Source organism: Dipteris shenzhenensis, chromosome 1 (genome assembly GCF_047967505.1).
Source record: "Dipteris shenzhenensis isolate YYH24624 ecotype China chromosome 1, Dip_SZ_1.0, whole genome shotgun sequence".
Lineage (NCBI taxonomy): Eukaryota > Viridiplantae > Streptophyta > Polypodiopsida > Gleicheniales > Dipteridaceae > Dipteris > Dipteris shenzhenensis.
In genome coordinates this window covers 64,559,649-64,575,521 of record NC_141596.1, presented here as the reverse complement: position 1 = coordinate 64,575,521, position 15,873 = coordinate 64,559,649, and the positions used below count along the sequence as shown (strand labels likewise).

General features: G+C 39.6%; 1 protein-coding gene across 2 annotated transcripts; it reads right to left on the bottom strand.

The window, feature by feature from the left end:
• Positions 1-10,240: 10,240 nt before the first annotated feature.
• LOC147906203 (uncharacterized) lies at positions 10,241-13,269 on the bottom strand. Of its 2 annotated transcripts, none has more exons than XM_087377081.1 (6): positions 12,700-13,269; positions 12,507-12,583; positions 12,338-12,377; positions 12,111-12,255; positions 11,539-11,998; positions 10,241-11,453 (listed from the first exon to the last, which is right to left on the bottom strand). In XM_087377081.1, exons 1-6 carry the CDS (start codon positions 12,839-12,841, stop codon positions 11,154-11,156), a joined length of 1,164 nt encoding a protein of 387 aa, XP_087233207.1. In that variant the 5' UTR covers positions 12,842-13,269; the 3' UTR covers positions 10,241-11,153. The 2 variants fall into 2 exon arrangements, with proteins under 2 accessions (XP_087233207.1, XP_087233215.1); XM_087377089.1 differs by having other exon boundaries at positions 12,111-12,252.
• Between the last annotated feature and the right edge of the window lie 2,604 nt (positions 13,270-15,873).

The following is a 15,873-nucleotide window of genomic DNA, read 5'->3' as shown; positions in this document are numbered from 1 at the left end:
GTGCTATAAAGTAAAGGGTTAGATGACCTAACCCTAACCCTAAATGGGTTTGTATATATTCTACATTTTCAACTAAATTTAGTATACAATTAGTCATTTGTGGTGTGCTCTCTAACTGTGCCCTCTCTCCTCATCTCCACTCTTCTCCTCTCCCCTCTTCTTATTTTGTCAAGTTGGGAGTCTGAAATTTCCTTGAGCTACAAAATGTCATCGTATTTTGAAAAAATAAAATTCTTGTAGGCATTTCTTAGACTTGTGGACTTTCTCATGGTACTGATAATACCTGATTTTGTATCTGCCTACTTCCATGTTACTACTTAAATGTTTTAAGTAGCTCGGTGGTTGAAATCTGACAATTAACAATAACCAATTAAAGGGCACTCTTTTAGTAGAGCATTGTGCATCAAATTTTAGGATAGCACGGCATTAGTGTAGGGATAGCACAGTAGTAGTGCAGGATAAGTTATCACTAGTGCGGTGGTTGGTTGCACTAGGATATTAATAGCCACCAGCATGGTGGTTTGCTTCTATTATTACAAGATGAATGGATTTGTAGGATGTGTGGATTTGTTATGGGAAACCAGCACAGTGGTTGTTGGGATATACTAAAAACAAGCATGGGATGAAATCTGACGGTTAATGAAACGATAAACAGTCTAAAGGGAACTGTTTTAGTATAGCACTGTGCAATAAATTTTAGGATAGCACGGTAGTAGTGTACAAATAGCATGGTAGTAGTGTAGGATAAGTTATCACCACAATGCAATGGTTGGTAGCACTAGGATATTAATAGCCACTAGCATGGTGCTTTTCTTTTATTATTACAAGATGAATGGATTTGTAGGATGTGTGGATTCGTCATGGGAAACCAATATGGTGGTTATTAGGATATACTAAAAACAAGCATGGGATTTATCGTTTGGTATTTATAAAAAAAAATTAATAAAACCAGCATGGTGGTTGTTTAGGATATACTTAAAAGAAGAATGGTCTCAAATACAATTTCCATTTTCCAAGAGAAGTGGACATATTGTTTCCTTGCAATGAGACTACATACATTTTCTTAGTACTATCTCAGTCATCCTCATCTGACGTTCATTGCTCAAAGACACCCCAAGATGTCCTCATGCATGTCTAAATCCAACTTGAAGGGACTCTTGCCCTTCTTTCGTTGTGGCACAGGTTGCATCTGGAACTTAATAGCTCTTACCAGATGAGAGTACACATGTTTTGGACTCTTATGTAGCCTCTCTTGGATGTTTTTTTGTACCAAAAAGCTCCGACTACTACTACATCCCACTTCTCATAAGTTGTTCCCAAATTATCGTTAAATGTTTTCTCAACCTTATGCTTAGGTTTTGTACACTGCAACAGAAAGTATGGGTCATCTTTCTTGTTCTCTCTAGATGCTGCGATAGGTGCAAAGCTATCCCCTTCTTCCAGAAAGTCAGTGAGGTCATCAAAACTCTCCCCAAAATGTGGTGAGTCGTTTGCCTCTCCATTTTTTGTCACTCCATTTGAACGTAGAGGGAAAACTTGAACTCGCTCCCATGTCTCCACAGTTGCAATGTTCTCACAATCATCATGATCCCCTATGATGCACGCCTGCAGAAACAAGAAAGTTGTCTTGTTTTAATTAGTTGGTTATTTGAAAAGCCCCATATGCTGTGCAGACCACTAACTTCTTTAATTTTCTCACAATCGTTTTGGCTTCTCCTTTGCACTTCATCCACTTTCACATCACAGAACAGTCTGTGTACTACAATATTCTTAAGGCTTTTTTTATTGTATGTTGAATGCACGCCTGTGGAGAGGTTGGTTGTAACCCATGTTAGAGTATCATTGTGTTTTCCTTGAGGGCATGCTAATTGGTGTGTTTAAGCAGAGCTTGCTTAATAATAGTACCGTAGCCATCATGTTCATCCTTGCCATGACTAGACCCAAAGAAATTCCACATCATCTCCACTCAGGGATTTGAACTTTGAGACGAAGTAGAATCCACAGGTTGATTTTAATTGAGAGGAAACACCATCTGACCACACCCAATGTTGTTTTATATTTTTTGCATGGGAATTTTTCTTTTTCAACCATTCCCAATGTAGTAGAAAAGCATGTTGCACAAATAAGGTGTCATGTTTCCTATCATCTGAAATGTAGAAATGGTATGTGTGTTGCACTAACTTGGACTCTTATGAGTCAGCAAGCAGATTGGCATCAGTCATTGAAGAATCAAGCAAATGATTGTACGTGATATGCACAAGAACTGTTATCTACTTGTTATACTAGTGAGGACTTGATCTCATCTTGTTCTTAAAATGAATAATTTTCAACAAAATCTTTGACAGATACAATAGTGTCACAGGGAAAATTGGCAAGGCATGTCCTGAACTGCTTATCCTACCAGCTGGCTATGAAATTGTGAAGCACATATTTTGGGATGGATTGAACCATGTGACCTACAAGCTCCATTGGCTGGGTGCTCTTATATGATAGTATCCATCTCTTTTTATTATATCCTTCAACATTGACATTTTCAAATCTCCTCCATTTTAGAGAAACATGGCTGTCTCCCCTCATTTCATTTGGATAGACATTCAATGTCTTCTTCTTTAGCTTCAAACTGCAATGCTTGCATGTGCCGCAAATGCATTCAATCCTATGCCACTCACAGTCTCCCTTTGGACAAACCACTGGCTCCCACAAAGAGCTTAGGCTACAAAACCTACCCTCCCTTGCAACACATGATGGGATCCACGTGGCATATATACTGTGCATTCATCGGGGAGGCATGGGCATTGATTACCATGGATCACTGTTCCAACACAACCAAATCTCAAGTCATTCATAGCTAACTAGTCCAAGTCAAAGTCTATGTGTGTTTTGCAATAACAAACATTCTTGTCTTTGAGTTTCCTGATGTACATAGGCTTACAATGCTTAAAGCTTCTCTACCCAATTGAAATGTCTACATTTTGATCGATAAACTTGAGATACAACTCCGTCTACTGACCCAACATGTGGGAACAACAAAACAGTGAGACCCCTTTTTGCTACTACTAAAAGAAGACAAAACATAGTCTGATTAAAGTATATAATGAAGCCAAACAATTTTCAACCATTGTACTGATTTAGGATAGTCACAATTTCAATCACTGGGCTGGTCTATGACATGTTTAGGATAGTCAATCATCAGGTTAATTTAGGACACGTTTAGGACAGTCAACCACCAGGCTGATTTAGGACACATTTAGGACAATCACAATTTCAACTAGCGGGATGGTTTAGGACACTATCACAATTTCAACCATCAGGCTGGTTTAGCATGACGGTGTCAACTTCACATATTAGACAATAATAAGGATATTTCTTTTTATTTCTGAATTTCACAATTAGAAAATGACAATATATTACTTGTCATTTTTGAATTTCATAATTTCACTCACAATTTTTGTCAGTAATTGCTTGCTATTGTCGTGAACTGGCACCGGGGGTTGGTTTAGGATAATCACATTAGGTCCAAGCCATCCCAGTCCAGACATAGTGGTATAACTTATATCTATTCAACCATGCTGGTTCAAGACAATGACATAACTGGTGATTGAGATAAAGCAGCCACAGTTGCATGATGTGCCAACCACCAGGCTGGTTTAGTAAAATAACAATATATTATTGTTAATTTCTACTCGACCATGCCACCAAGATGGACAACAACTAATGTTTGTTCAACCACGCTGGTTCAGGACAATCACATAGCTGGTGATTGAGCTGAACTAGCCTATGGTTGCATGATGTTCCAACCACTAGGCTGGTTTAGGACAATCACATTTAGTCCAAGCCTGGTTTAAGAAATGAAACAAGTAAACTATCCCAAAGCTCAATCACAAACAGCCACTAGGCTGGTTTAGGCACCACTAACCTGTGTTGTATCTAGCATGTGTATGATGTGCTCCTCAAACACCTTGCATCCCGTTTGCTTCTTACAAATGTCCTTTCTATTTGGAGAAACTCTCATATTTTCATGCCAAAACATCGTTACTGTCGCAATGAATTCCGCATTTAGGTTGTCTCTCCTTTTCTTGCGTTCTGTTGAAGCCCACAGACTTCTCAGATGGAGATGATTGTGCATTGCTTTTGCTCTACGTTCAACCATTGGAGCCACTTTGGCCCTTCTGATTTACATCTTCGACATTGTCTTGACATTGTTTGCCCAAGTCGTTTCTCCTTTGCTTTAGGGGACACCAACATAGCCAATGCCACCCTCTTTGCAGCTAGTTGATCTAAGTTGTGCACCCCTTTCACTTTCTATAGGCCATTTCTCAGGTTAGAGAGCATCGCCTCTTGGGCGTGCATCTCGTGAGGTGTTGGTAGGGTTGTTACTCTACGAACTTTAGGGTGCAAGGTAAAGCTTGTGAAGACTCGAATGCTCCCACCAATCATGACACCACAACTCGTGTTCTTCACTCCAATGCCAATGATTGAATGTGTGCATCTGCAACTGCTTCTTGCTCCTTCTCTGCAAGGATTCTTCTTTCTTCTCGTTGTTTCTCCCTTTGCAGATGTTGCAAAAGTGTCTTTAGTTGGCCGATTCGATATCGTGCGAGCGCTTTCCTCGACCCGCACTTTGTTTCTTGTGCCTTGACCTGGCTTTTTAGCTTTTCTGTCTCGCAGCCTCTGTCTGCTTCTCTTGCAAGCCATGGTGAGTTGCATGTTGCAATTGACACCATGACCACGATCAGCAGTCCAGAATAGACCTAGAGAACCTAGATGGTGAGGCAAGCAAAGAATAGAAAACTTACCCAAAAGAAGACAATGGCAAACCAAAGTCTCCGTAAGGTCACATCGCGGATATGTGGCATTTGTAGGATGGGGGTAGGTTGCAAGGACTTAACATTCCAAGATTTGATGGACAGGAGGTGTGAAATTTTGAAATTCATGGGAAGAGCAAAATTTTAGCCGCCCGTTTTTCCCACTCCGATGATACACATCAGCAAAATTGGATATCCCAAACAAGTGTGGCCTAAAATGCTTCAAAAGACAAATAGGCCAAAGGGCACGCTATCGGGTTTGATGCTGTGTATTATTAAATGCAATGATCTTTGGCACTCAGGGGGGTCACTATGTATAAACCCTCTATATCACGTGCGTTCAAGGCCTATTTTTAAAATCCCTTATCTGTAATTTTTTCAATAATAAAATGTACCCCTTTTCTATACAAATCTGTAATTTTTTTCCAAAACTATTTTAAATAGTCCCTTATGTATATTTATTTCTGTAAATTTTAGAAATAAAAAATATCCTTCTGTTGAACTCACGTGATAGGGTTACATATGATGAGTGACCCTCCCGAGCTTTGGCATGCTTAGAACCATATAGCAAGCAAGTGCATGGAAAAATAAACAATTCAAAATTGTAAATAATGTTGGATTTATTAAAATATCTTTTCACATGTAGAAATTGTACTTTTTCAACTTCTTCCATTTTAGGGTGAATCTAGATACCAATATGACCAACTATTAATGCTTTAAGACCACCATGCAGTAGTCCTACTATTTTGGATTCCAAATTTTCAATCCGTTTTGGTTTTCAACAAATCAAAAAAAAGTTATGGTGCATGCCCTCAAATGGGTATGCATCACTTTAGCACAACATTGGAGGCCCATTAACCCATGCTTAATGTTCTCATTTAGGTGTGTCCTTGGGTTGAGGAGAAGCTCACGTAGTGCACTTTTGAATGATTACTTGGTTGCATGTATGTATAGAACAAAATTTTCATGTTTTTGAATAATTACTATATCCTATTGTCTTCAGGATGCATGCTTCACATGCAACATAGCATTTGTAATGCTTTAACAGTCTCATTCCATATCCTTATTCCATAATTTTTTGCTCTCATGTTTAAGTTTGGAATGTGTATTACATCTTGAAGACAAAGTTTTCTGAATTCCATTGAGCAAAGCATAAGTTATGGGTCATGCAATATACCCTCAAGATACCTATATATAGAAAAGTCCCTGAACCTCACCAAAAATGGCTACACCCAAGCAAACAATGACCCTTTATGATTGTTTTTGATATGAACATATCCTCCATGGAGATCCATGTCCGATAATACTTTTTCTACTGCAGCAATTGCTTTTTTCCTATGCTTTTCTGGTCGAACCTTCCAAGCAAATCCAATATATAAAATATCAACTTTTTGATGATTCTACATAAAGCATGCAATGTGCATATATGTACATTGCATAAAGAAATATCAAGAACTTCTTTGAATTTGGGATCAATCTTATCCCTATTAGGAGCTCTTCTCTACCATTTAGGATCCATGACATGGGTTGGCTCATTGTAGTAAAGGCATGGGGATTTTGAATTACCTCCTTTGCTTATGTCGAACATGCATTTAAGGGTCTTGAGGTCCCCTACTGTATGCCAATCAACTTGGAAATAGCCCTAGCCTTCTTGAACATGAAGTTGCCCTCCTTGAACTTGGTTTTTTATGACTTCGGTATTTTTATATGGTGAAACACCCAAAATAAGGTTTGGTGGTCCTCTGTCTTTACTTGCCATTGACAAATGAAACTCTATTGAAGCATCAAGATGTAATAAATGAAATCAAACATCAATATATTTGAAAAATGAAAGTTCACTCTTACTTCAAATGCTCCCAACCACCAAATGTGCTCACTTCAAATGAAAGTTCACGCTTACTTCAAATACTCCCAAGCACCACATGTGCTTCTCTAATTATACACTGAAATGCTTTGAGTTTTCTTTTGTGATTGATGTATCAAGTGCCCTTTTCATAAGTGTTATGGTCACTCTTTCGATCTTCTTCTCTTTAACAATTTCACATCCATCTAACTTTATGACAAATATAAGCCATCCCTCACACTCTTCAAATGTGATTTCATAGAATTCAACCATTACTTTTTGTAATTAGGCAAGATCAACAAAAATATTATTCCAAGGATTATACATAGCGGTCCCCTTACTACCTTGAAATAAATTTTGAATATGCAACCACTATCCAATAAAATCATCTACTTATTCATTGAGTGAAGCTCTTAAATTCCGGACTTCTGCATGATTTGGAAGAAGCACATGTTTGATCCTTTGATCTTTGAAAGTTGATGACACTACTTTGAAAATAAAAGAATAACCTTTCCTACTAACTCCACTCTCATCGACAGCCTCTTGAATTAAGTTTACATCAACTTTGTTGCTTTCCATGAACTGTTGCACAACATTGTGTTGATGGTTTTAAACTTCTTTCCCTTTCGCAATAGTAGTTGAAAATAGACCTTTCATTTGTTTTACAAGAAGAGAATTCGAATCAATTTTTCCTTTTGGGGCTCTAAAACTTTCCTATAAATCGAATGCGTAAATAAGAGTTAACATAGGAAGATTTATCATAGCCACATTGCAAATAGCAAACGCTTTAAAAAATCTTACCGTGCTACTTGTACTCGACATTTGCACTGTCCACTTCCTACTTTCAATTCCGCAAGGTTACAAAGTTTTCTTCTTGTAAGACTATCTCCCAAAGGGGTTGCTTTCTATCTTGCTTTATGTAACTTCTCCCTCATCTTTGTATGTTCTTCAATTTCATTCTGTAACTACTCTTTCAATCTAGAGCTTTCAACTATCTGCTGTATTTTTGTGTTCGCCTCTTGCTTGTAGAAAGACTTCTACAAGTACACAACTTGAGACTGAGCTGTGATGCATACATGCATACCTTTCATTCTGTCGCCCACAAATTTCAACAATGTTGTCGGATTTGAGAATGGCGGAGTAGAATGTTGGATTACTGCATTTTGGATAAATCTTCCCGTATGTCAATATGTTGTAAACCTTCAATCCTCAAGTTTTCTCTATGCGTGGCTCCTACGTGTTGTCGTTTTGGAAGAGACATATATTCTTCAACTAAATCAATATGAAGATGGTGTTGCTATCTCTTGTTGGCTTGTTCTGTAGAGTTGTAGTTCAGTATTGCCATTTTGAGTGCACTGTTTTTCCATTTGTTTGCAATCATTACTCTTTCATAAGGCAAAGACTCTTGATGGCGGTAAATTTTAAAAAAGAAGCCTATGGCGAGATTAGTTATGGAGTTCTGACAGAGAAGCTTAACGATCATGGAGATGGCTAGAAAATGATTGAGAGAAAGATGTGGCTTGTAGGAGCATTGAATGTAAAAGCTCATGAGATATGGGAGTGAATATAGAAGAATATATTTATTCTTTCATCCTCTGACATGTTCATAGTACTTATGAATATTTTATTGAGTATTTTATTATTTTTCCATATTTTGGACTCACAAATAAAGAAAAAATTGTGGATTTCTCTTAGGGCACCAAAATGAGCTTCCTTTTTTCCTAATGATATGCCAACCATATTAGAGCCGTATATCAGAAGATCATTAAAAGATCTTTAAAAGCAATAACGTATTTGAGGATATAGCCATTGGACCCCTTCAATGGAAGCAACTTTGCTAAACCACCTTCTAATTAGTCATCATAAGTATCTATCTAGTCACTCTAGTCATCATGTATGAAACAATAATACTTTAACAAGAAAATCGCAAATTACTGACTTAAAACTCTTCCAAATTAGGAAAGAATATGAGCATCAATTCTTTGATCATTGTCGATATTTACATAGGGCATAGATTTAAAAACCAATAATCCATAGCTAGAAAACCTAAAAGTATGCTCCCATCATGACAATAAATTTTATAGAAAATGTGAAAGATTCAATCCACATCATCACATTGCCTTCCTATAGAGAAAATGTAAGAAGAAAATTCCATTGATTTGACACTACATAAAGACTACATATCACCACTACAATCCAAGGTAGGGATCTCAACCCTTCTTTAAAGTTTTGGACTCATTTTATGTCACATGACATAAACCACTCAAGATTCTGAAACTTTTGCAATTTACACTACCCTTTTGTATTTTAACATTCAGGCCTTCATTTACTTCCTTATGTATATATAAATATGTAAGTAATGGAATTAATAAAGACCCATTAGTTGAACTCACGTGATACGGTTAAATATGATGAGTGACCCCACCGAGACCGCATTGCACTCTTGAAAGCTCTCACATTTCAATCTTTAAAGCTTTTAATCCAAAAATATACTACTAGCAAATTGTCTTGCAGCCGCTAGGATTGTTAGCAGTGGTCTGCCTCTCTATACTTTTTGCGACAAATAGGAGGATGCCTCTTTGTAATTTCTGCGATAGGTAGGAGGTTCAAAGCTTGCGAGATTACAATACCTTATGAAGTGGCACTACCGCAATAGACCACGAAACTAGTATGCAAGAACCCAATGTCAAGTGCGCAAAATTTAGCTGCATAGAGGTCGAGCAAAGGTAAAAATAACTATATTTTTGGTGGCGCTCATTCTTTGATGTTGGATAAGTTCGTTGTGCCACTCACATGAAGATGTCATGCAAGATGACGGCAGTTTCATGCTTTGCCTCTAGATCTATCTTGTGAAGACTAAAAGTTTGGCATTGTGTATTTTTCAAGCACGCATGTACAAGCCTTAGCTGCTTGTCTCTGTTAAGCAAAATACAAACCTCTAGTAGAGTAAGTGAGAGAGTGGCAGAGATATTTACTGGAGCAAGATGAATTAGCAAAACACAAGCCTCTACTAGAGCAAGAAACACAGAGAGAGAGAGAGAGAGAGAGAGAGAGAGAGAGCTCGCAGAGAGAGTTACTAAAAAAATGGTTTCAAGAGCTTGGGAGGAGCACATTCTTCACATTTTAAAATATTTCTAAGGTTTACTGGTTTTCAACTATTCCAAGTTCAAAATAGTAATGTCTCGGACCTGACGATTTGGTATTACTATACCATGCTTCTACCCATATCCTTATAGAAAACAAACAGAACAAGGAATAGATGTTACACGCATCAACATAAGTTAAAACCATAACACATACATCATTTTCAACATCTTATTATCTATAAAATACAATATGTTCATATCATACCTACAAAACATACTCGCAAACAAAATTGCAAGCAATTGTTTAACACTTCGCATTAGAATTCAAAGAACTAACAACAACTTACAGCAACCTTAACAACCCAAACAATCAAGGAGGCACGTGATTTGCAAACTAGACAAGACCATTCCATTACATAGATTTACACATAATGTACCATATTGTTTGACATTAAAAATATTCCAAAAGAAGAGCCGTAGTGGGATTCCCACCTTGTTTCCTATGAGTGATTTGAAAGACAAGAAGGTTCAAGGATGTTGTTCCATATAGAACGCGAGTCCCGGATAAGAAGAAGAAATTCAATGTATAGGTGGTAGTACATAAATCCGACAAGCAGGAATCACCTGCGCAAACACAAATTGCTTTTTGGATTGGAACTCTGAATCGGTACTTTCATTCAGTTTTCGAAATTGGGATTCGGTGGATTCGGTAATTTCATCATAAATCTTCTTCATTCCGCGAATCTTGATCCTTGAATTCCTTATTGCTCCTACCCAGATGCAGTTTGCTTTCAAGATCCATCTCATTCCTTTCAATGGAGCTTATGTTCCTGATCGTCGCGCATTTGCTTCTGCTTTGATATTTATCCTGTCGGTTGCACATTAAAGTTTCATTTCGAAAACTATAACTTCTATGGAAACCAACGATCATGTAACCGACGCAAACTCATCCGCCAGGGTGCTGCAGTTAATGATCAAGAATGACGAACAAATTGGACACGGAGACACCGAAGTTCTGCTTATGATTTGTAAACGGCTCTTATAGTCAAATTTAAGTAATTACGACTCTCGCCGTTTTTAACTGGGTCTGCAGATGTTGATCTCATATTTCTACTCTCGTTCCCTAGCTATTAACAAAAAACTTTCCAATCGAAACCGTTCTGAGGTTTCAAGCGTTAATCTGAAATTGGCTGGAGATGCTCTAACGTCTAGTATCATGCTAAAACTCACTTGGTCAAAAGCTTGAAGAATTTCAAGACATGCTTTAGGTTAAGTTGCCCGAGCGACCTCCTTCTAAAGTTCGACAAGTAGCTGCGTGGAAACCTCGAGTGTCAAAACCTCCGTTCTACTGATTTCCCAGAAGCCAAGGCTTGTAAACTAGAGACTTCTTGCAATCTGAAGCAGGCGTAGCCTCCCCGCTCAGCGAGATATGCTCAGATCAAGTGACACTCTGCTGGTAATTCCTGGCTCGGAAGAAAACTCGCTTTCTTCACCACCATTACCGCATGTGATTGCCGTCGAGCTGCCACATGAGGGATCTGGTTTCTCATAAGAACACAGGCAAAGAGATAACCCTATGTCCGTGCGCTCATCCTCCCTTGATCGCTTTCTTCCGGAAAGCAAAAGCTTTTCTACGAGAGGCAGCTCGCGCTTCCTATCTAATGTCGCGGGCCGGCCTCGGTTTTGTTCCGCATAATACTCGGCGTAGGACTGCCCTATCTGCAAAATATTCACCAAAAGATCTACCGTCAGTGTTTGGATAGCAAAGATTCCAAACAGAAGCGCACACATGTTAATGGCATACCTGTAGCTGCAAAAGGTCGTCGGGCGACTCGAATCGCGGGTCATCCGTTTCACCTCGGTTTTGTTTGAGCGAAGCCTGAGTTTGAACATCAGCAAGGTTTAAGAAGCGGAAATTTATCTCATCGCCAGTTGCATCCAGAGATTGTGATTCAGAACTACTCGCGGAATTGTCGGTGGTCCGCCAAAAATTGAATACACCCGTTTCACTGTCAGATGCACTGGATTTGTTGGACCTTCCATGAGAAACGCCCTGTCCTTCCAGCGTGTCGGCTCTTCCATGAAAATTGTTGACTCCTCCAAGCCAATTGAGCACTGGGCAAACCCTTTTCGTCGACACTTGCGAATCATCCGAGGTTGGACGCTGAAAGGAATGGGTGCTTTCGGGTAATGAATCATTTGTATTCCCACTATCGCTCACTCTGTCGTGCAGGTTATTTCTGAGGAGCATAAAGCAATTGCGTCTGTAGAATCCACCAACTATATAGTTAGGACTACCAAATTGAAATGAAATCTGGACGCTGCTATTCATAAATTGATCGGAATTCCTCTAGTCATTACGTATAGTGAAGTCACCTAATATCGTCAATTCGTTGCAAAGCCGAACGACTTTGGAATTCGACTCCAATTCTTTGTACACGGTCGACCGAGGGCTTTTCTATGTGAAAGTCATCGAGCCAATCACGGACAACTTTCCTTCCTCCTTTCTGCTGCATTACTGCTGCATCCCCCAAAAAAATGTGAGAATAAAAATTTAAGGAACTGACGTTTAATGGAGCGTTACAGTCTGACTCAGGGAATACCTTCTTGGCCATCTTCGTCATTTTTCATGCTCCTATACATCTGCAAATCACACGTCGATCATGTAAAGGTCGTCAAACTGGTTTCCACAGACAAGAACTCGAAAGAGCTGTCAAAGTCTCAAAGGTAAGAGATGAGTTATTTGTTTACACGCGATTAGATCTGACATACCTGTAGATGGCTCTTGACATGCGATATAGTAAGGCCCTTAACATTCATAAGTTGAAGCACTAGTTTTGGAGTTGCTCCTGCTCAACAATAAATCCTGCCAGTTAAAAGCTTGAACCATATTCTAAATTCAGAACCTTGAACGCCCCCAGGCCACCTTCAGCGATCCACTGAAACCTCAAACTAGAAAGCTTACTCTCTTGCCCTCCAAGGTGTTCTATGGCTTCCATGAAACGCTTATGAAGATCAGACGTCCACCGAAGGCGAGGCACTCTGGAACGAACATACTGCCGAGACGTTCCTGGACTTCTACCGGTACTGATCGGCGTCGGACCCATCAAGAGGGAAAAGGTGCGTATACCAGCGGGAACTGTAGGTATTCCAGTTGGTAAGCGAGGCGTGTGTAACTAGGGGATGAGGCAAGGAGCAGGTGTAGGAGGAAGCAATGGAAGGTGGACTGCGCGAATGGAAGGAGTGGTGGGAGGTTATGGGAAGGGTGGGGAGGGGATGGAGGACGGGTGTCGGGTGGGAGATGAAGAGTGGAAGGTGGAAGGAGGGGAGGCGAGGGATCTGACGGAGTTGGGCATATGCCTATTTGCAGGTAACGTGAGAGACAGAGAAAGGGAGCGAGAGATCGAGAGTCCAGGCAGTGGGAACAGGAAGCAAGAGAGCAAGAGAAGGAAGCAATGGGTACGCGTGAACAATTGTAACGCGTTCACATGCCTCAGAGGAGAATGTCAATGTGTTGTGCCTGCCTTAGACTTGGGAGCCGTGGAAATGCTTGCATGATTGCTGCAAAGTCGGTGTCTCATCAAGAAATTTAATCTACAATGCCCTGCAGGTCCCATTTACTTAAAAGCCGTATATATCCCGTAACATGAAAACGGCTTCATCCATATGTAACAAAAGATGGAAATCTTTTTTTTTTTCTCGAAAAGTTGATGGCAACTCATGATAAAGTAGTGAAAGTGGCCTCTCTGGCCAAGTCCTCTAAGGGGAAACCGGTTCTGCTGTGAAGCTTCATCTTGGGCAACCATTGTGTGGCACTGGATACAGGGTCAACAAAAGATGAAAAGCTAAGCGAGCTTTCTAGGCACAAGAATTGAACAAGGAACCTTCTCATGTAATCTTCTCGAGACAACCTCATCGACACCGAGGATTTATCGGAGATTCCGCCCTAGTTTTTCAAGTCAAGATTGTTGGTCCTAGAGTTGGGACGCATTTAATTCCTTGAAAGAGTCATGCCAATTTGACAAAATGCTTTCAAACTATTTCTCGTGAGAATTTTTGGACAGTTGGTGGCATCTAGAAGCTATTTCTTCGTGACATTCTTCCCATGACGATATGCTAATGGACATAACTTCTCAAACATCAAGGTTCAAGTGGTAGAGCTCTAGAAACCAATCTGTGGTTGAAAAGTACCATCAAATTATCTTATCGGTTGTTGGTAAGTGGATAAAAGCATTCTTGCATGGAAGACGACCTAGGGTATGATTTGATAGCTAAAATGTGTTAAGACACTTCCATCCTTTGCTCACATCTCTTTCTATACAGATACATGCCTCGTAAATGGTACCTTATGGAAAGCGCAAAACATGTTTGTGCAAGATGGTAAAGGGAAATGAATCAATAAAGAAGGCGACATTTGAGAGTTCTTTCCTATAACGCAAATGAATGGGACCATTCCCGTAGTACACTTTGAAGAGTACATGTGGATTAACTAGAGGTAATAACCAAGTGCAAATGCCCAATACCATCCAGGTCTAATACTTATCTCATCTTACATTGACATGATGATGTAAGAAACAAGTGAAATATGACCTCACACTTAAGTCATCCCTCCAATACAATCCTTCTTAGAGCAAGCAAATTACCCTTCCATAGGTTTAGGCTTGCATCGAGTAATTGTTAAATGAAAAATGAAAACTTTACACTTTTTCATAAAAGTAAAATCTATCATAAGACAAAGGAAAAGAAGGGTCATTGAATTCTAGGCACTAGTTGCCTTCCCTCACAAAAAACACACTGAGAGGCTGAAAAGACAAGAAGGAATGTCTTCAGGCAAAGCTAACCTTTTCTCAAAAGATTTTAAAGTGGATTTGGTCAACAAGTTTATAAGCATAGTGGCTTCACATTCAGAATCATCTTCAACCTATTAACCACGGACACCAAAAAAAGAGGAGAGAACACGTGGCAACTTGGAGGGGAAGAGCCTGCCACGTGTCACAAAGGAGGAGCTCTTGGATGGAGGCTTGGAGGGGGGAGGAGGTGGAAAGACAAGAGGCAGCTTTAGGGGCAAGGAGGAGATAGAAGGTCAATGGAATGGAGGAGATAGAAGGGCACCTTTGGAAGGAAGGAGGAGATGGAAGGTTAATGGAATGAAAGGAGGAGATGGAAGGTCTAAGAGCCATGGGTTAAGACTTAGCCAAAATATAAGAATCAAAGATCCACCTTCAGATGAGGAGTGGTTAAGGATGGTCATGCATCTTCGCCCATGCAAAGCACGAGTTCAGTACTCGTACTAGTTACAAGTTCACAAAGGTTTCCCCCCTATTTTGACAAGGAATGTCTCCCAAATTTGGCAGCTAGATTGTTTTAAAAAGTTTTTAAAGTTGATCTAGTTAATGAATTTATTAGCAAAGGTGCCTCATACTCATTGGAAGTTGTCTAGCTATTACAAAGCCTCATAAAGGTTTTGCCCACCTCTTCTTCCCTTTTTTAAATTCATCCACATGGCTTGTTTGAATTCTACTCTAAGCTCCATAGTAGAACCATACTTCTGAGGGTCTACACTCTCCTTCAGAAAGGTGCAACCAACCTCTCCTAAGAGAGTTTACCCTTCCTCCTCTTGCATGGACCCCCAAGTGTAATGAGGCTCTTGTATGAAGGAGTACCTCACCCCTATCCTAAGCATTTTAAACCCTAAGGACACCTACAAGCTCTATTAGAAGTACTATTGTGCCATGAACGTTGGTGCCTCTAAGATTGGATCCCATTTATTGACACAAAGATTTAAGCAAGCAAGTTGTTCATATGTCCCGTACTGATCAATCAAAAATGAAAGTTTCATTGGTTGGTGAATAGGCATCCCACATTGAATCTTGTGAGGGAGCGTCACCTTTTATAAAACTTGAAATATCTTAAACCAGTTAATGAAATATATTAGGTCATCTTTTCATGGACAGTTCCATAGTTTTGCAAACGCATCCATGAGCCAATCCGAAGGTGGTCCATCGGTTAATCCGTCAGCTTAGTCGTGCAATTCTGTGCAACGAAAAGCCTCCTTTACTAAATAAGCTATTCAGCCATTCGCATTGATCTCAGGATACCAGGCATTCCAAATCAGCTTCACTACCTAGTCTACAGCGCT